Source organism: Halichoerus grypus, chromosome 9 (assembly GCF_964656455.1).
Source record: "Halichoerus grypus chromosome 9, mHalGry1.hap1.1, whole genome shotgun sequence".
Lineage (NCBI taxonomy): Eukaryota > Metazoa > Chordata > Mammalia > Carnivora > Phocidae > Halichoerus > Halichoerus grypus.
In genome coordinates, this window is record NC_135720.1 from 138,840,888 (window position 1) to 138,861,291 (window position 20,404).

Below are 20,404 nucleotides of genomic sequence, written 5' to 3' on the forward strand. Positions count from 1 at the left end.
CTGCCAGTCTTTGTCTTTAGATTGGTCTATTTAGGCCATGTATATTTCAGGTAATTAATGATATGTCAATGCTTAAGTCTGCCATTTTCTTATTTGCTTTCTTTAGTTCTTCTGGTTCTTGTTTATCTTTCTCTTTTCTTGACTTTCTATGTTACTTGGGCATTTTTTAAGATTACATATTAATTTATTTCTAGTGCTTTTGAGTGTCTCTGTTTTCTGGGTCAGTCTGTCTGTCTATCTATCTATCTATCTATGAATGAATGACTTATCACAGCCTATTAGTATTATCTTAGTGAAGTGTAGAAACCTTATTTCCATTTATGGCCTTCCCCACTTTTAAATACCATTCTCATGAATATCAAATGGTATTATCATTTTTGTTTCAATCAACAAATATGATATATAGAGCTCATGAAGTCAAGGTTGGTCTCTTGTACATACTCAGTTCTTTTCATCTTTCTTTCTTTTATCCTGATGCTCCAAGATTCTTTTATTACTTCCTCTCTATTTGTAGAATTTCTTTAGCCAATCTTTAAGAGTAGATCTGCTAGTGACATATTCTTTTAGTTTTCTTCTTCATCTATGAATGCTTTTATTTTCTCTTCATTCCTGAAGGATAGTTTAACCAAATATAGAATTTGTGATAGACAGTTCTTTCTATGTGTATGGCTTATTTCCTCATATCCTTCATAGTTTTATTAGAGAAATCCACTAACATATGGCTTGGTGTTTCCCTATAGGTATGCATCATTTCTACTTGGTTACTTTCTAGATTTCTTTTTTGTCCTTCTTTTCCTGAAATTTAATTATGGTGTGTGTTGGTGTGGGTTTTTCTGGGTTTATCCTTTTTTGAGATGCTGAGCATTATGAATCTGCAGGTTTGTGTCGCTTTCCACATTTAGGAAGCTTTCGGCCATTATTTCATTGATTAGTCTTTCAGCTCCATTCTTTTCTACCTTTTTTCTGAATATGTTGAGATGAATGTTAGATTTCTTGTTGTTGTCCTGCAGGTCCCTAGGGCTCTGTTCATTTCTTTTTCAATTAATTTTCTCTCTGTTGTCCAGATTGCATGAATTCCATTGAGTTGTCCTTAAGTTCACTGATTCTTATCTTCTGTCGTTCCTACTCTGTGACTTTTTTTTCCCATTTTGTATCTTTCATTTATACAATTTCCATTTGGTTATTTTTGTAACTTCTACTTCTTTGATAAGTTTTTTTTATATGTTCCTGAGAATTTGTAATTTATCTTGAAGTCTTTTTATGATGGCTGATTTAAAACCTCTGTCAGATAATCATATCTGATTAATTCCAGTGTTGGCATTGTTTGGTTGTCTTTACTCATGCAAGGTCTTATTGTCTTGGTTCTTGGCATGACAAGTCATTCTCATTTGTTGCTTGGACATTTTTATCTTATGTTAGAGGACTTTAAGATCTTTTTACAATCATTTATTTTAGCAGAAAGTGAACCTGTTTATATTTAGCATGCAGTTCCAGGTCTACTTTGTGGTCTGTGTTTCCACTGAATTTAAATTTTGAAGCCTTTATCATATTATTTTAGTCTGTTTGACTTATCTGATGCTTCTTGGGCTCCCACTGGCCCCAAATGGTGCTGTCTGAGGAAGCAAAATGGGTTCCCCCAGTCTGGACCATTGGTTGTCTTGAAGTAAGACAAGAAAAACCCCACAGGGCCTCTGGGAATAAAAAGGCTTCCTGAGTCAGAACTTACTATGGCATGATCCACATAAAGGGCCTCCCAGATGCTCCAATGTCTCTGGACAGAGGATGGGCATTTTAGGCTTTTAGAGACAAAGGCCCTGCTGCCTGTGTGCTTAGGTCTCTTCTGGTGGTCCTCCCCACCTACTCTGGTGTCCCCAGTGTGGAGAGGAGTTTCAGGCTTGCAGAGGCTACTCTGGCCAGGTGCTTGTCTGACAGGATCTTTTCCTCTGACGGGGACAGAGAGTGTTCCCAGGCTGGGCTGCTTCTTGTGGTGGAATTCCTATACAGGTGCCCTCTGGAGGAGAGTTGCAAGACCATGGGGACAAAGAGACTTCCACAATCAGACTGCTTGTGTGGTGTCTCTTGCTTGTACTGTGTGGTAGCCTCAGAGTCTCCGCCAGAAGGAGAGTGCTTCTTCCAATCTATCCCCCTTGCTGCTCTGGCCTAGCTCACCTGGTATTCATTTGGGTTCCATCTGGGGGAGGAATGGCCCTCCCCCAGCTGTCTTCTGATGCTGGTTGGGGGTCAGGAAATGCTGAGCATGGGTCACCTTCTTCATTTGGTGCTGCTATGTTGCTCCTCCAGTATTCAGGTCCCAAACCAGTTCCCTGTCTTCTTACCAACTATTTGAAATCTCCTTTAGTGACCTCTTGTTATTTCCAGGACAAAGAGTGGGCACAAATGGATCTATGCTATCTTGTCTTGTTCAGAAATCCAAGTTGTGTTTTATAGTTTTATAATGTCTTAGGGGAGACTTTTTAATGAAGGCAGTTATGGAGGAGAATGGAAAACTTCATAGCAGGCAGAAGGAAATGGAAGTGGAGCCCTCTTTCTTTGGAAGCTCTAGGAAGTTGAGTAAATATTCTAGATGAATTGCACAACCATCTCTGAGTGAGTACGCTTTCTGTTTCATCCAATTTTAAGTCTTGTATTTCTTCATTACTTCTCTCTACAGGTAGATATGTGTAATGATAAACATACTATGTTTTGTTTTTTCTTGTAGGCCATTGCTCTGCTTTTGGCATCCCTTGAGATTTAGATCCTTATAGAAAAGAATTGTATTGTAAAATTTGGATTATTATTTAGCACTGGATGAATTGATGGAATAATAAAAGGGGCTAATGGTGATTACTTAATTGAGCTTACAAAATTTTATATATGCATATGAAGAGAGATATTCACATGTAATGTTATTCTCAGCCCCTTGTGGCACTCTGAGTGCTTTGATTTAAATTGCATGTAAAATAATTATTTTATTATAATGGTTAAACTGTAGTATGATTACATGTGTGCATACAGACCCTATTAGTCCTGTGGTCTTAAAAGTGAGTGTCCTCATCGCTTTGGGAAGAAAATATCAGCATTTCTATTTATTTTTATCTCATTGTCCTTTAATTTATATTTGATGCCTATTTTTAAATGCCATAATAGAATAGAATAGATGCAGAAAATTTTAAAATTATATAATTTGGGGCCCTGATAGGGTGTTGACTGTATAGTGAAAATGGTTTGGAGGCTAGTGATTCAGGAAACAGAAAAATTTTTAAATTGGCTGCATGAAAATGTACTCAATCTGGGGGAGTTTACCCTCAAATCTTTCAGTTTGAATAAAGAAAGGCAGAATGTGTAAAATACTCATGTTTGCATGAGTTTGAAGATTACACATCAGGCTTAGAGCCTCAGGGAAAGAAAATTTTTGAAGTCATGCAGGAGAGAAGGAAATCTGACCACCCAGGACAGAACTTGGATCTGGGGTGTGAGAGAACATTTTGTTTGCATGATTTCACAGGAAAGTCAGCTTTTGCTCTTCCTAGTGGTTCTCACCTGTCTTTAAAAATCACTTCTCTTTCTTCACCTGTACTTCCTAAGTTCCTTACCCTGCTTTGCTATTTCTTTGTCCATAGCATAGGTCACCTGCTAACGTACTATAATGCACTCATATTCATGTCTACTGTGTCTTCCCTCAGATAGAATGTCGGTTCCATGAGGGAAAGTGTCTGCCTGCTTTGCTCAGTGATATGAACCAGACACCTACCACAGTGCCTGAGTAATGTGGGAATTCATCAAATGTTCGTTAAATGACCAATAGCAGAGTATGGGACTCACTCACAACTTTTAGGAATTAGTGGTTTTTATTAGCTATTGTAGCTAAACTGTTCTGCAGTTAATGTTGCAAGGTGAGGACACTTCTTTTTCTCTGCGTAAATATAAACTACATTTGGAGATTGAGGTTTGAGATCCAATATGCTAGTTAGAATACAACATTTAAAAAAGAAAACAATTTCTTTATTCAAAATATGTCTATTCCTTTAAAAACTTTATTTTTTATGGAGGTATAATTGACACGTAACAATTATATTAGCTTCAGGTGTACAGCATAATGATTCAATATCTGTATGTATTATGAAGTGATCACCATAATAGGTCTAGTTAATAGCCTTCATCATACATAGTTACAGAAATTTTTGTGTGTGTGGTGAGAACTCTTATGATTTACTCTCTTAGCAACTTTCAAATATGCAATAAGCATATTCCCTTTTCGTGAGTGCAATTAAGTGGGACGAGTGGCTCTGAGTGTTAGAATCAAGGAATCGTGATTGAACAGTTGAGTTGAGTAAGACTTCTTGTAGCTAATTCATATAGAGCCATCACTGAGGCTTGCCTGGCTCCTGTCATGTTGGTATGGCATGCAAGTGTGGACCTGTTTTAAAACCTATGTTATCTTTTCCATTTATTCATGCATTGATTTCTAAATGCTGTTCATTGCTCCATTTTTCTTTCCTATCTTCTCTGTCCAAATAGATTATAGTAATTGCAGAAGCTTTCTGGGTGGCAGAGTCATGTCTGGATGCCTCCTGGGCATTTTGGAAAGATGCTGGGGAGCAGTGAACTCACTATTAGAGTTATATTTTCAGGGGATTACAGGCTTTTTGGTTTTAAGAGTCTTTAAATATGAATATTATCTTAGGAGTGGGCACTTTTTAATTATTTGATTCATGATTAACTGACCATCTGCTGGGAGTAAGACAATGAAGGGATAGAAAACAGGAGTGGATTCAAAAGAAAAGAATGAAAAACTCTTGGAGAGAGTGGACAAATTTTGGGGAGGTGGTCATGACATTTGTTTAGGTTTTGTGTAGGGCTGGCTCTGTAAAGAAATGGATTTTCATTTATTCTTACTTATCCACTGTGCTTTACAATGTATGTCTTATGTTAGTGTTGAGAGAGAGCAGTGACTTAGCCCTCATTATTACTGGGTGGTATAAATACTTTGGTTCTGGTATTTGATGTAGTCTAGCCATGGCTCTTGAGTGTACTCATTTCTGTGATTTGCTAAAGTAACCTACAATTTTTGATGGTTTCTGGTACAAAGTCGATGAAATACAGGAAAATTAAGTTCAGATGCGTTTGGACAAAACCTTAATTGATCTCCTCTCTTCTCTCTGACTTTCCCATCCTTTATTTACTCATCCAGTCTCATGTGCTTGGATGCCTTTTTGACTCTTAACGTCTCCCTCATTTCTTCAGTATAGTCAAACCCTATTTTTGTACCTACACCTCTCATGTGTTTTGCTTCTTTTCGCTTGGCGGAGCCCTCTTTGATTTTCTTTTAGAATGTCATAATACTATTCCAACTTGTTTCTGGACCTGCTTCTTTGCTCTGCCAGTCCCATACTCCCACAACCCTCCAAACCAGGTAAATGTTTCTATTTTCGCATTCTGGACATACTGCTCTCTGGAACTAAAATTTCCTGGTTTCCTGTTGCCTTGTAGAATAAGTACAAACTTTCCAAATTGACGTATATGATCCTCCATAGTGCATAAGTGATCCCTGAATGCTTTCCCCTTGATTCCCTGCAGTAATGTGTATAGCATATCATGTGAGCATAATAATGAGAGCTATTAAAAAGTGTCTGTTAAAAAAGTGAACATTTCTTGTGTTGTGATCAAACTTGATTATTTACTGAGACCTTATAATGCTTTACATATTAACAGCTCAGTTCCTTTTGTATTAACAGCTCAGAATGCAGGAGATAATGACATCATGAAATGATTTTAAATAAATTGACAGATATGCCATCTTCCTATTTGTGCCTATCAGTATCCCATCAAACCTTCAGAACTCCATGATGAAACCATCAGTCCGGAAAACTCTCTTGTTCTTTCATCCAGACGTCTTCCCACTTTCCTTTAATTCACTGCAGTACTTTGGTTAACATCACTTGCTGTACTGACTTCTCTACCATATAGTATAGTAATTTGCATGTTGATGTCACTCTCTCCACAACTTGAGAGCAAACTTCTAGGTGATAGAGATTTTTTAAACCTCTTTTAGTCCTTATAGTGCTCAGGACATGTGATTGACTCATCTCTCAGATCAGTACATTTCAAGGATTTTTGTTTGTTTGTTTCTGTTTTGTAACCACTGGTATTGTTCTTCCTATAGCAAGGCCTATTTCCTCAAATGTAATCTTACATGGAAATCTGTAAAAGAAGAAAAAAAATAGACTCACTCTGGTTGGCAGGAGGGTGATTGGTATATTCTTCCCAAATATCCCCTTTCCACCTGCCCCTCGCTGACTCTACAGAACACCCATGGCTCTGCTCAATCTTGTCTGAAAACTACAGTATTCAGTTTATATGTCATGGTCAAGCTGAGAGAAGCCTTTTAATATCACCACCTCAGTTATTTATCTGAAGTCTTGAATTTGTACTGGGAATAAACTTTATAAGAGAAGAATACATGAAGAAATCTGTGGGCTAGTGGTGAACTTATGTTTCTTACAATTGCATTGTCCATTTATTGCGAAATTTCACCACTTCTAAATACCATCCTCTCTGTTGGAAATATCGAGAAACTGAAGAAAAGGAAGTTAAGTGGGTAGCACAATAGAATTAGATGTTTTCAGCAAAAAAAAATGACTGAGAAAGGAAGTACATACAGGTTTTTCTCATACTCCCCTGCCTTTTAAAAGAAAGCTAAAATATGAGAAAGCTGACATTTTGTATGCATACAGGAGAAAAGAGAGATTCAATATTGGTTTGGAGTAGGCTATTCTGTTGTGTTCTGAAAGGTTTGGGTCATCACAGCTAGAGACAGAAGCAGGACTCAAACAAAGAAAATATTGGCCTTGGAAGAGATTGGTTTCATTAGACATGCTCCTGTATGTTGGGAAAGCCTTCTTCACATGGCGGAGGGAAATTGCCTTGAGTTCTGATCGGAAGATGTGCCAAGTTCTGCTCATCTCTAGAGCCATTGCAAGTTAATCAGTAAGGGCAGAGAATACTCTAATACAAAGGAAAATTTCAGAAAAGAGAGAAGAGGAAAGTGGAGTATAAGGAGAATACGAGATAATATTTGCTCTTAGGGTATAAAATTAAAGCAATAGATTTATGTCTTCACCCAATACAGCACTAATATCATCTCATCCTTCACAACTCAAGTCTTACTCACATTTCCCCTTCTTCCCCTCACCCTTCGCTCTTCATCCTCCTCCTGCTCCAACTTTTTATTTCCTCTCTTTCAGGATGTTGGATGGAGTATTCCTATATTCCTATTGTCTGTTGTCTAGGAATTCCTGCCAAAGCCCTAAAGCTGCTGCAGAAACAGCCTGGCAATCCCACCGCCTTCTAAGAAGAGCTAGCAGAGATGGGCCCTAATCCTGGGTTATTTAGCAGCAGTTGGACAAGCTGAGCTACCCTAATCCAGTTACCTTTCTCCAGCAGGAGACTAAGTATATGAGGAGGGTGTTATGATTCAGTGGCCCAGCAGGGAGTGTTTGCAAGGCCAACTCTCTAAGACAATTACTGACAGAGATAATTATTCACTGGTTCTAAAAGAAGGGGAAAACCACATGTCATCCCTCAGATTCACGTGTGTTTATGAATCCAACTTTCTGATCCACTCTGTGTCTATGTGAACAGGAAGAGAAGAGGATCGTCAGGAGACCCCAGTATGGGATAAAAAGCAAAACAATATAATGGCTCTTCGGTTCTTTGGAGTGGTTATGATGCATGAGTTTACTGTGGGTTCCCTAGTAGACAGATGACCCCGAGCCAATTTTCTCCAGTAGGGTGCAGGCAGGGTGAGGGGAGCAGCAGCTGGGGAGAACACTGTAGGTGGCACAGCTGTGGGGTAGATAAAGAATCAAGCCAGAGTATTTCTCCTGCTAAAGAAACTAGACAGTGGGGGTGTCCCCACTTGTGAATGTCCTGGAAAATCACAAGGGTGCCCCACGAGAGAGACACCTGCCACTCGAGGGAATTCAAGGTTAGCTTCTGTTAATGATGAGAAGGCCATGGCAGTACCACATAAGTCAGTGATGTCAGAACTTGCCCATCTCTTCTCATCCTGTCTCCCATTCTAACTTAGCAAAGAGAGATGGAGATCCAGAAGCGGGAGGGGAAGAAACCTTGCAGAAATTGACCACCTCTCCTTCCCCTGGTAGGTCCCATGAGCCACAAAAAGGCAGAGGAAAACATTAAATAGGCTGAATATGAAATGGAGTTGAGATCTGAATGGACTTATGAGACTCAGAGTGACTAGAACCTATGGGATGCATCCATGATGATGCCAACAAGATGAGTTCAGGGGTACATGGTTGAAGACAGTCACTGGAGAAGGATAACACCATTTCATATTTGAATCTGCCCTGGTCATAATTTCATACATTGAAATCCTAACACTGGAAGGCAATAGTATTAATAGGTGGGGCCTTTGGCAGGTGATTAAGTTATGAGGGTAGAGCCCTCATGATGGGGTTTGTACTCTAATAAAAGAGACCCCCCCCAGAGCTCCCTGGCTCCTTCCGACACTCAGGGACACAGCAGGAAGTCTGTGACCTGGAAGAGGGGGGGCCCTCACCTGGCTATGCTGTGGAATGAAATTTCTGTTGTTTCTAAGTCTGTGGTGGTTTGTTATAGCAGCCCGAATGGACCGAGACAGCAGCCTATGGAGTTGCAGATGGCTCAGTAAACCTCATGCTACGTGGGTGCATCACAGCCTCAGAGTGCTTACATTGTCCATTGGAATACGGTGAGAGTTAGCTGATAGTGTGTGGCTGGCTCTCATCAAGAATCCTGAGAGTTCACTCTTCTTGGTAGCATGACCGGCATGATGCATAGTTACCTAATTCTTGGATTCTAATACCGTGACCCATAATAATTTACAGTGATTCTAAAGGAAGCTGTTAATAGTCTTATTTGTAATGCTAGTTTCTGCTATTTGTGACAAATTTTAATAGGAACTTCTCAATGGTAGTGATGGATTCTCTTTTGATTTTCTATGAAATGAAGAAGAGAAACGTTGACAAATTGCCCTTTTTGATTTTGACATCTCCGAGGAGTCAGTTTTTATTTTTTAAGATGAGACCCATTACACCCAAGCATGCATTAAAAAGCTATAAAGCTAAGAGGAGCTTGCTATGGGACGGATCATTAAGAACCTTCCCAGAAATAGATGGCACGGATGCGGGCTTAGCAGTTGCTGTCGTAGACGATTCGGCACTTCAGGAGCTTGAGATAATTGTCAATCTTATGTGAATCCCTGCGTAGGCAGTGGAGCAGGTTATAAAAAGCAAAAAGGCGAGTGTCTTCATCAGCCATCTGCAGGGACGGAAGTCCTGACCATACGGAGTAGACCTCATTTTCTTTGATTCCAGGATGAACCTAATCACCAAAAAGACAGTGACTTAGTATTGTCAGTATTTGCTTATCTTTGTTCCTTCTAATTGTCAAATTAGGATTTGGGCAAGAGGCATGAATGTAAAGCTCTCTAGGTAGAGGCATGGATTATTGAGCCAGTACATCAGAAATCTATTAATGGTCTAAAAAGTAGAAGCAGGATTCAGGTGTAAGCGTTCTAACACGTAGGTGATCACAGATGAAGTATGTGTGCATCGGACTAAATAGAGAACCACAAGGTTGCTAGAGATTGAGAGAGAGTCAGTTGCAATATAGTTGTGCCAAATGTATATGTATTTACGGGCCATATGTGTATATATATGTGAATGTGACCAAGGGACAATGGAGGAGCTAGTCTTAGTTCTCATACTAGAGGAATCTATTTCATGTCCTGAATCTTGTCTCTGATGTGTTCTTTGTACCGTATTTCTTCTGATAGCTCAGAACAATTACATTTATCTGTTTCCTGCTTCAAACTGATTCTCTTCTCCATGTAGTGTATGTACAAAAGACCTCAGAAATGATGATTGCACCTGATGGTCTAAGATGCAGGTCATCTAGTGACATCTACCACAAAGATCTGCTGAAAGAGTCAGGAGACTTTCATAATCTACCCAGGACCGTTAACCCCCAAATGTCTACGAGCAATAGGGGCTTTGTTTTGAAATCTCTGGGGTGGGAGATGCCGAGGATCATGCGTATGAGAAAGGGGGGGTGCTAGCAGTGACCCCTCAGTGGTGAGGGGTGGGTGGTAGGCTGGGAAGCATGACAGTGAAAACAAAAGGACACTGAGGAATGCGAGGGAGGGGTACCCTGACCTCTGCCCCCACCCCCCCACCCCCCCGCTTTGCAAGCTGGGAATCTCCAGAGAACTGAGAGATGGAGTAGGCAGCTTGGGAAGTAGGCACATCAGCTGCTTTGAGAGCTGCTGGGTACAAATGTGGGATAATTGTAGACCCTGATCTGTTGAACTGTCTCCTACAGAGTAAGAATATTTTTTTAAACTTGGGATTTCCTATTGGAATTTAAAGTGTGCGTGTTCGTAGTGTGTGTATTTGTTGCCTTGCTTTATGTTTAATTTTGGTGCTTGGGCCCTAAGATGAAATTTACTGTACAAGGGACAATGATAATAAGAATAAATAAGTGGTTAAAAAAAAAAAGAACTAAATGAAGTATTCTAGAACAAATTAGCGACCTCAGAAAGTAAGCTGACAGTAATGAAGAAAATAACTTGAAAGTCTAGGTGTTTATTTCATGTCTCAAGTGGAAATGTGCTTTGTATCTGTGTTGGATATATTCTTCTCCCATGAAAGTGACAAAAAGGACACATGATAACATGTACTTTGGACAGGGTAAGGGAAGTATAAAATCCTATTACTATTACAATTCTATCTTTTTCTTTAGATGACACATTATTTCTGAGAACTTCATGCAGCTGTTTGGATGTTACTTCACTCGTGCTGAAATTATCCCATCTGATTGGAGATCTATATTGTAAATATTAACTCAATCTAAATATGACATTATTTGGGGAGATTAGATGTAATGTTATGAATGTTGATTTTGGAAGCCTTCCCCCAAAAGAAAACATAAAATTTAGGATGAGACCACTTTCTGCAAATGACAAAATAAAGAATTTCAGAAAAGATACACTCCCTTCTTTTGTGACCCACTGAAATCTGACCTCATCTTTTCAATCTCTGACAGTCTCCTCTCTCTCTGACAAATATGTCCAGCAGAGGTGGGGCTGGGGTAGTGGCAAGAAATACCATCTCATCTGATTTTGATTTTCTCTTTTCTCCCTTCCCACTGTCATCCTTTGGTGTGGGGAGAAAAGAGAAAAAACATGAGCAGAATTTCAGTAGCAGGTGTCCTGGGATACTTTGAGAAAAATGTTTATCTTGCAGATTCCACTCTCCAGTTTTCTTTTCCTTGAAAATATTATAAACCCCAGTCCCCAGGAAGGGGCAAGCCTTTGGTGGATTTGTGTGCTCTGTAGGGAAGGCTGCACCTGTCATCTATCACATCCTAAGATTCACTTACAATAGGATCTACCAGTATGAATTACTAGAATCTTGCTTTATTTAACAGCAACCTAGGATAAGAAATGCCTAAATTTTGTTCTTGCAAAGGGAGGGATTTCGGAACTTGCTTCTCACTATGGAGGTCACCTCTTTCATCAATGAAGAAAACAAAGAAGCGTCAGGAGGATGCTCACCTGGCCAACTATCTTCTCCATACCCTCTAGAAGTCTTCTGTTTTGTTCCTCAATCTCTATGGCTCTGGACAGAATCGAATCTGGGGCTTCTTGCATACCCCGCACTTCCGTGACTAGATGATACAGGGGGTCATTCCAGGAGCGCAGCACTCTGAGTATCAGGTTCAGAAGGTCTTCGTGCTAAGAGACCATATAAAGCAATTGCATTAAAAAAAGCATAACAAAGGGGGCACCTGGGTGGCTCGGTGGGTTAAGCGTCTGCCTTCAGCTCAGGTCATGATCTTAGGGTTCTGGGATTATACCCCACATCAGGCTCCCTGCTCAGCGGGGAGTCTGCTTCTCCCTCTCCCTCTGCTCCTCCCCCCAGTTTGTGCTCTCTCTCAAATAAATAAAAAAAATTTAAAGAAAGCATAACACAGTGGGTTTAGTTACTTGTGAGTTTTTGTGCTGAGAGGCTGACCCAAATGATCTCTTTGTTATTCCTATATGTATGTAAAATCTTTTGTAGGTGGTTAAAGTTGTAAAAATAAAAAAGTTTAAGCTATTGGCCTAAACTTGGCTAAAATAAAAAAAAAAATCTGGTTTATTTGAATAACTACTTCATCTAATGAGAATTCTAGTTTATAGCATGAGGAATTTTGTTCTCCTTGGAAGTTCTACCATCCGCCCACTCAGTGAGCTTTTTTTTTTTTATATTTGGCAGCTTTGCTTGTCCAGAAAGAATTTTGTTGGCACTCAGCATGTGCCTCCAGTCCCCGACCCAGGAAAGACAGACTCCATGAGTGCCGATGACAAAGGGCCCACATCATGTTCATCCAAGGACACATTCATATTAATGAGTCAAATCCTTCTTTAATGGATTCGCTTACGATCTGTAGTTTTTATTTTATGAAATTAGAACAAAGAGCCAGTGAAGAAGGCATGGCACCCATGAATACGCTCTCCTCAGTCTATCCCAGCCCCCGTCCCTGTGCTGCAACCAGAGAAGTCTCTTCTGTTGAGCTGTTCAGGTGAATAAAATGGCACCATGACAGTGGTAGGAACAACATCAGAGGAATTTACAAGGGAGGTTTGCCCCCTATAGTCTCACTGTCAGGATCGCACATGAAACTCTTAGGAGCTGCTCGTCTCTGATTTAAAAGGCTTGCTTTCCTGAGGTCTGTGAACTAGTCTAGGGTAAAGGAAGTGAAGAGTGGAGAAGAATCCAACAGATGTGGCGATGGAAACATGTCCTGCGATATGAAGTGAAGGAGATATAAGCCACGGATGGCCGTCTAGTTGGGCTAGTTGGAGCATAACGAGTAAGGGTGAGGGCTTGGAATTGGATGAAGCCCAGACCCACGGCTTCCCACCCCGTCATGACTCCAGATTCCACAGCCTCTGCAAGCTTCAGCTTCCTCATCTCAGCAAGTGTAATAGCAGTGCCTAGTGTCCTAGGACTTTTTTGTGAGGATTAACTACAGTAATACAGGTACATCGCTTGGTGAAGTGTCTGGCCAGGGAGTGGCTCTTAATACATTTTAACTCCTCCTCATCCTTCTTCACCCTTTCCCTTCATTTTATCATCATCATTATCAGTACTATTAATGAGCTTAGCAGACAGAAAGAATGCTGGTACCCATTAACAAAGTGTGAAGAGAAAGCAGATTGCATTTATGGGGGGATATATGTGAAGATGCTTCTTTTAAGTCATGTTAAGACAGTGCTTGTGGCAGGGAATCAGAAAGGAGAGATTATTATGATAAAGAAAAGGGATAAATGATTGGGGCTTCCCATGCAGACTTTGTGGTCATCAGAGCAGAAGCAATCATGTAGCCATGAGAAACAAAACATAATATTTTACAGGACCTTATTTGGGGAGAGACTTATAATTCAGAAGTGACAGGTGATGGAGGAGTCAGGGAAGAATGAAGAGAGAGGCAGGCGTCAGAGAAGGAGAAGTAGCATCGGAAGGAGAGCCTTCAAAGTCTGGAAGAGATGGCTCACCAGGCACGGTGCTCAGTAATGTTGAATGCGGCCAGGGGCGGAGCCAAGGTTATCACGTGATAAATACAAAGTTGCGTGCATGTCTTACCTATCCATGAATTTTGCAAACCTTCTATTTTATCCATGGAAGTCTAATTCAGTTCAGGCTTTCACATGGTATAATATATGCAAATCTGGGTCCAAGGCATTGATTAAAATAATGTTGTTTGCATGAACAACTTAGAGATCTATTTTGCTGCTACAATCTTTAGTCCTCATTTAGTTTTTCTGATGCTTCATCAGTTACATGCGGTCATTTCTCTCTGATTATTTGTTCTTCCTCCATATTTCTTTGTGTGTGCACCTAGCATTACCTAACACGGTACTTCATGGTGGCACCTCAGTGGTGTTGGTGAGAAACCTGGAGAGAAGACTCACGTGGATCTGCTGGGCTTGCTCCTTGTCTTCAGGGGTAGAGAGGGAGGAAGTGTGACAGCTGTTGATGGCCTTGGTAATGAACCCCCGGCCCTGGGCGTACCTTTTATCCTGAAAGCGAGCAAGCAAATTTAATTAGTTATAGTTGTTTGAGCATTGGTTAAATGAGCCCATTACCAGAATATTAACACACTTGATAGATGTGTAATCTGTTTTTTTAGAATGAGAATTACATGAAAAACTGAAACTAAAGAATTGAGAAAGGCACCCTTTCCCTGCCTTTTATTTTGATTTTCTCTATCAATGCATTCTTTTTTAAAATCTTACTTTTCCAAATCCCAACCTCTTCCCTTTTTTGTGATTCCCTTGTTTAATTTTACCCTTTCCACAAGTTACTACTTGGAAAGCAAACACATTTAATACCCCAAAAAAGAAACATTAAATATTTTGTTAACTATCCTCTTTCTTTAGTATTTGAACCAATATCCTAGGGCACATATACCTATATTTTGCCATTTAATATTTTCTTTACTGGGAGTCCAAGCCTATATGCTCCCCTAATAGACATTATAAAATTATAACTTTTCTTTGACTAACATCTGAATCCACACACCTGTACTTTACCATGTTCATCATAGATGCATAATACAATTTTGTTGATTGTTACAAAATGGTAAGTCAAAAAAACAGCGTATAAAATTTTAGGAAATATTAATCAGTGGACTCAGAATTAAAATACACACACACACACACAACAACTAGCTAAGGCATTGACATAAAGCTGATCTCTACCAAAAGCTGTGAAAATCTAAGGACATTACCGGGAAGATGTGAAAGACACAAGAATGGCAGTCAAAAGAGGAGGATGGAAGAAAAACCACTGAGTACAGAGAACTATGGAATATGTGTTTATTACAAACATTGAGCCACATTCCTTATGGTGACCCTTTGATTTATTGAACCTCTCATACACTGGTTGACCTAAAAGAGTTAAGCTACAACTTTCAAAGTACCGTAATCAGAAGGAGAATATTGTTTCCAATTCTAAACCAACCCTTCAATTCTAGTTCGAAATCTATACACTGGACATCTTAGAACAATAATTTATAGCATTTTTGGGTTTCAGAAGAGCTATTATTGTTTGTTTTCCTGACATGGATTCAGCTTAGTTTAACTTTCTTCGATTAACTCCATTCCAGGCAGTGTGACTCTCATTTATTAGATATCTGGGATGCTAGGTGACGAATGCCTCAGGAGACATGTACCCCACACACAAGGACAAGAACTCAGCATGCTTCCAATTACTCAAGCTCCACCCAAAAGCGCTTTATGCCAGGTGTTGTTATGGAGTGATGGTTGTGTTTTCCCAAAATGCCTATGTTGAAGTCCTAACCCCCCGTGCATTATATTTGAAGATAGGGCCTTTATGGAGGTAAGTAAGGCTAAATGAGGTCATAAGAGTGGAGCCCTGATCCAATAGGATTAGTGTCCTTACAAGAAGAGACACCAGAGAATCCCCCCACCCCCACCCTCTACCACCATGAGGACAGGGAAGAGGCAAGATGGGGAGATGTGTGCCCTTATCAGAACCTGACCATGCTGGCGCCCTGAGCTCAGACTTCCAGCCTCCAGATCTGTCCGAAAATACATTTCTGTTGAAGCCACCCAACCTATGGAATTCTGTTACGGCAGCCCCAGCCGGCTAATACAGACGCTTAAAATTTGCTGGAAATTTTTTTTTTAAAGAAAACGAATTAAAGGAAAATTTTAAAGAGTCATTATACTCTTTGAGAATCTTTGAGGTTTCATGACACTGTCCCTTTCTTCTTGCCCCCCCTCCCATTTTATGAGCCAATGGCTTTTTTTTTTTTTTTTTTTACCTAAAAAGTGTGTTATTTGAGATTTGGCTCCGGCATCTTTCTTGGCTCAAGTGTGGGAAGCTTCCTTCTGGGAAGAAGCAAGAAGGGCGGTACTTACAAATTCGTTGAACATCTCCGAGGAGAGGTTATGGATGTAGTGAGACAGGATGACCGCGCGGTCAAACAGGTCTCGGAGGGACACCTGGCAGTTGACAGCCCCGGTGGGACAGATGGGCAGGGAGGCCACGCTCTGGCCCAGGAGGAGTTCCGACACCAGCAGCAGCAGGGGCAGGAGCGACCCTGCTCAAAGAGAAACACCAGCCACTCTGATCTGTTCAGCGGAGGTTATGAAAAGTAATTCTGTGGGGGGAGCCTTCTCTTCCCCCCACCCCCACCCCGCCCTCCGCAGGATTTGGTACCATGACAGCCAGGGTGGGAAAGAGCCAACACCTCCCGCCGTTGTCCATTTAGATATGTAATTCTATTTGCACAGATACATAGTTGGAGAAGCGGGTTACTCCCTGCATTTTGGTATTGCTCCCAGGAGAGCTTCTGTACTTTGCAAACATTTGGAGCTTAAATGAACTCTGAGCCAGGGTGTTTAAGTCATTCTTCTAAGTTAGTTTAACATCTTGGGAGTTTCTGCAGATTTCCAGCAGCCAGGCTCTCTGTGAGACTGTGATTTTTTAACTCTGTATTGACTACTACCTGCATTTTTAGACCCTGAAATGGCAAGCACCACACAGTAGACCTGTTTGTTTTACTTTCATGCCTGATCAGAATAAATATGATTGACAGTGGCTAATATGGAGTATGAAGAGAATCCAGCACAAAACGATACTGTGGCCTAGATCTGCTAACTCACCTTAATGACCCTATGTGATTGCTTGACACCCTGCCAAAGGCTTTGCATTTTTTTTTAAATTTGTGTTTCCCAGTAATCTTGTGAGGACTGCGGCCTTCCTTATTATCGTCATATTACACTGATGAAGCAGAAGGCTTAGGGAGGTTAAGTGATTTTCCTCCAGTCCTATGACGAGCAGGCGGAGGAGGCTGGACACCAGCATCGTCACTCTGACTGTGTCGCGTGACGTCGTGCACACCTGTGTGCTCCCAGGCTGCGTCCAGGTCACGTGGGCCACGGGAGCGGCCTTGACAACTCAGTGCTTGGAATGTCATTGCCACTACTTGGGAGGAACAGTATTTTGCCTTTAATGCTCACAGTGGCCCTAGGAAGTTGATGTGATCCCTTTCTCCTGTTCCATCTACAAAACACCCTCTTTTAAAATCACAGTTATCAGAGATGATTTAGTTATCGTGGTAGCTCAACAGATGGGCAGACCTCTGACATATCAATCATTTACACTTTCAAAAGGAAAGGAACAATCTATTAAAATCACTTATTAGCATCAATGAACCCGCTCCAGAAGAATATCTGACATAGAATTGTATTTATCAGAAAACCAAGCTTCTATGGAAACTTCAATGAATGTAATTGGAAATGTCTAGGATGACACGAGGCAAGTGCTAAAGATTTATGTGTGAAAAACTTCCTAAACCTAAATACCTAAAAAAAGCTAAAATTTTTTGTTAATAGAGACTGTAACTCACAACCTTTTAGCTGCAAAATGAAAGATGGAAATGTTGTGAGGTGAGTCGTATAGCAGATTTTAATTTTTTTCAAAAACATGAGATTTCCAAAAAGTTTATTTTACGTACTTTAAAGTCATGTAATTTAGCTGAACGGATATTTTATCTACAGGTGTTAAAAAAAAGTGCACTGTAGGTCAAGAAATTGGAATATTAGTTCTAGGAAATTCATAACTTCATAGATATTATTTAACTCTGACTACATTTATCTGTACATTTATCATCTGAAGGATTCTCACAGTCTAAGAGGAGATAAAATAGATGTTTTTGTTCTTCATTTTATAAAATGAATTTTATGGTTGTTGCTGATCTCTTTTTCTTGCAAATGTCAACCAAGAAAGTAAAGATGGTTAATTATTACAGGCTGTTTTTCTCTTTGAAATGCCATTTGGCTTAGAGCTAGTTGACAAAGTATTATAAGAGACCATTCTACTATCATTGTCTGTATATTATGACTTCAGAGTTGAAAGTTTCCCCAGGCTGACTCACGTCAGAGTCCTGGGAACCAGAAAATGTTAGTGTCTACCTTCTGCAGTTGTGATAAATTGGACCTATAGACATTTGTCATCTTATTCCAGGCCAGGATTTCTCATCTTTGACATTATTGGCATTTTGAGTTGGTTCATTCCCTGTTCTGGGAGCTGTCCTGTGCATTGTGGTATGTTTGGCAGCATCTCTGAGTTTTGCCCACTAGATAACAGGAGCACCCCAATTTCAAATTAAGACAACCAAAAACATCTCAGACATTAGCCAAATGTCTCTGGAAGAAGGAGGATCTCCGTTTGAGAACGAGTGTTCTATTGTGCCCTTGTACAATTGCTTCCCAGACCAATGACTAGATAGCTCTTCTAAACTCTGGAAACCTGAAACCTCTTGCTCAGAGAATATTAGCTAAAGTTTCAAATTAGTGCCACCCCCCTCAAGAATGTTGACAATTCGACAAATCCGTGAGTTGTTGCACGTACCTTTCAGTGACCACCCTTTGTTGTCCATGGTGGTGATGCTTTCGAGAAACACACGTCGCCAGAGAAGGTCTGGTAGCCCAACAGCTTTCTCTCCCAGATATTGGCTTTATAAACCTTTGACATCTTCATGAATATATTTAATCAGGCAGTCCCCTTCCCTTTTGCCAGTCATCTATCTCCGTCATTGAGATTACCCCCATAATTTCAAACATCAAATGGTCTTTTATTTCTTATTCATATTCAGGAAGACATACTGGCCAGAAATGAACATTCTAGGAAGGATTTTGATTAATTAGACCAAAAGGAAATGAGAGAAATGATGAAGGTGAGACCTGGAGACTATTTTGGGTGAAAGGACCCGTAGCACTACAGAAGTCATTTGCTTTAAAATTTGCCTTTGTTTCTCTGCAGGGTCTTGAATATAGCATTATATTTCACTTAGGTGTCCCATATATTAGCGACGGGTATTCTTTTTTTTTCCCCAGTTCAGAATTGCCAGGTGAAGTCAAGGTTTCAAAACCGACACAGGAAATTATCAGGAAATATAGAATAAGGAGAAAGTAGGACATTCGATCCCCTGTCATGCTCTCGTTATGTTTGCTCTCATCTTTTTCTTGCTTCTACACATTCTGTTTTGCCCTTTTTAAATGACCTGTATGTATGGTACTTTGTTTTAAAATGGGTATTTTCATCTGTTCATTTCTTTTGACTTCAACATTTATGTAAATTTAGATTAGCATCCCCATTTTACAGATTAAAGAACAGAGGCCTGGAGAGATTCAGTGTCAAGAATATTGAAGTAATTAGTCAAATTAGATGCTGGCAGGAATTTTGCTTCACAAGGAATCAGGAGGGATATTAAGAAGACTTGGAAATGAATCATTTAACAAACACAGTTGGGCCTGAACAAGAAATCACCCCTGACCTTAGGGACTTTATTCTGGGCAAGCGACATAGTGGTTTTCAAGGACGAACACACACACACACACACCCCTTGGAATATGATGTAGTAAAACAAAATTCGAGGCAATAATTTGCACTTTCCTCAAGGATGAGTGGACAGACTTCACTAATTTATGATCATTTTATTTCTCTGACCCAGCACCCCTCCAGGGCCAAGGTGACAAAAATTAATCTTTCATGGGCTCAAAAGTTCCATCCGCCTCTTAGAGATTTCCTAAATGAAATGATTTTAATGAATAAGAACTGGGTTGTTGACGACTTTCTCTAATTTTTGAGTCCTTGCATCTAAAGCAGCCCGTGACCTTTAGCTTCAATGTCGCCATATGCCTCTCCTAGTAAATCAACAGGTGAGGTGATTTTTAAAATAATTCTTTTCCATGGCATTTACTTTTTCCATAGTTGATGCTGCCACAATTGTGCCTCAGTGATTTTCCAAATGCTCTTATGGAGACCTAGAAATCTTAACGAAGAGTGACTTCCCTTAAAAACCATCTTCCTAATTGCCTTAGCGTGCGCAGTACTAGATTTTGCATCCTACGCATCAAGTGTGGTGATGTATAGGCTCTTTCAGTCTGAAGCTGGGTCAGGATTTCATTGACCCTATAAAGTATCCATTTTTTCCCCCTGGATAGTGAAAGTCTGAATTATTAAGAGAGCAGTGCCCCATGGCTGAGAAATTAATGCTGCCCTCCATTCCCCTCTTCTTCTAGAAAGTTAAGAGTAGGGAATTCTGCCGTAAGAACTGACAACATAATGTTAAAATTTAAAGGCGTTGTGACTTTTGTAGATAGCCAGGAAAAAAGCAATCTAAGAACACCTGAGTTGTGTTTATTCTGGGAGGCCAGTTGATTTATTTGACTCCAAAGAGGGGCATGTTTCTCTGCAAACTCTCATTTGCTTCCTTGCTGCCCCCCCCGCCCCCGCCCCCCCCCCCGCCCTGTTTCCTGTTA

General features: G+C 40.2%; 1 protein-coding gene and 1 long non-coding RNA gene across 13 annotated transcripts in view; one reads left to right on the plus strand and one right to left on the minus strand.

The window, feature by feature from the left end:
* Positions 1–20,404, plus strand: part of LOC118531880 (uncharacterized) — a 431,257-nt gene that overhangs the window by 361,056 nt on the left and 49,797 nt on the right. The window lies entirely within an intron of this gene.
* On the minus strand, positions 9,193–18,519 carry PRL (prolactin). Of its 2 annotated transcripts, none has more exons than XM_036086158.2 (5): positions 18,492–18,519; positions 15,995–16,176; positions 14,021–14,128; positions 11,618–11,797; positions 9,193–9,384 (listed from the first exon to the last, which is right to left on the minus strand). In XM_036086158.2, exons 1-5 carry the CDS (start codon positions 18,517–18,519, stop codon positions 9,193–9,195), a joined length of 690 nt encoding a protein of 229 aa, XP_035942051.1. The 2 variants fall into 2 exon arrangements, with proteins under 2 accessions (XP_035942051.1, XP_077911865.1); XM_078055739.1 differs by having other exon boundaries at positions 15,995–16,179.

Bases quoted from the DNA above. Each gene is read 5' to 3' on its own strand.
- PRL (XM_078055739.1), bottom strand. From the start codon at position 18,519: ATGGACAACAAAGGGTGGTCACTGAAAG. The intron at 16,180-18,491 runs GTACGTGCAACA...TTTCTCTTTGAG, and splicing joins CAAAGGGTGGTCACTGAAAG to CAGGGTCGCTCCTGCCCCTG. The intron at 11,798-14,020 runs GTGAGTCTTCTC...ATGGTCTCTTAG, and splicing joins AGCAAGCCCAGCAGATCCAC to CACGAAGACCTTCTGAACCT.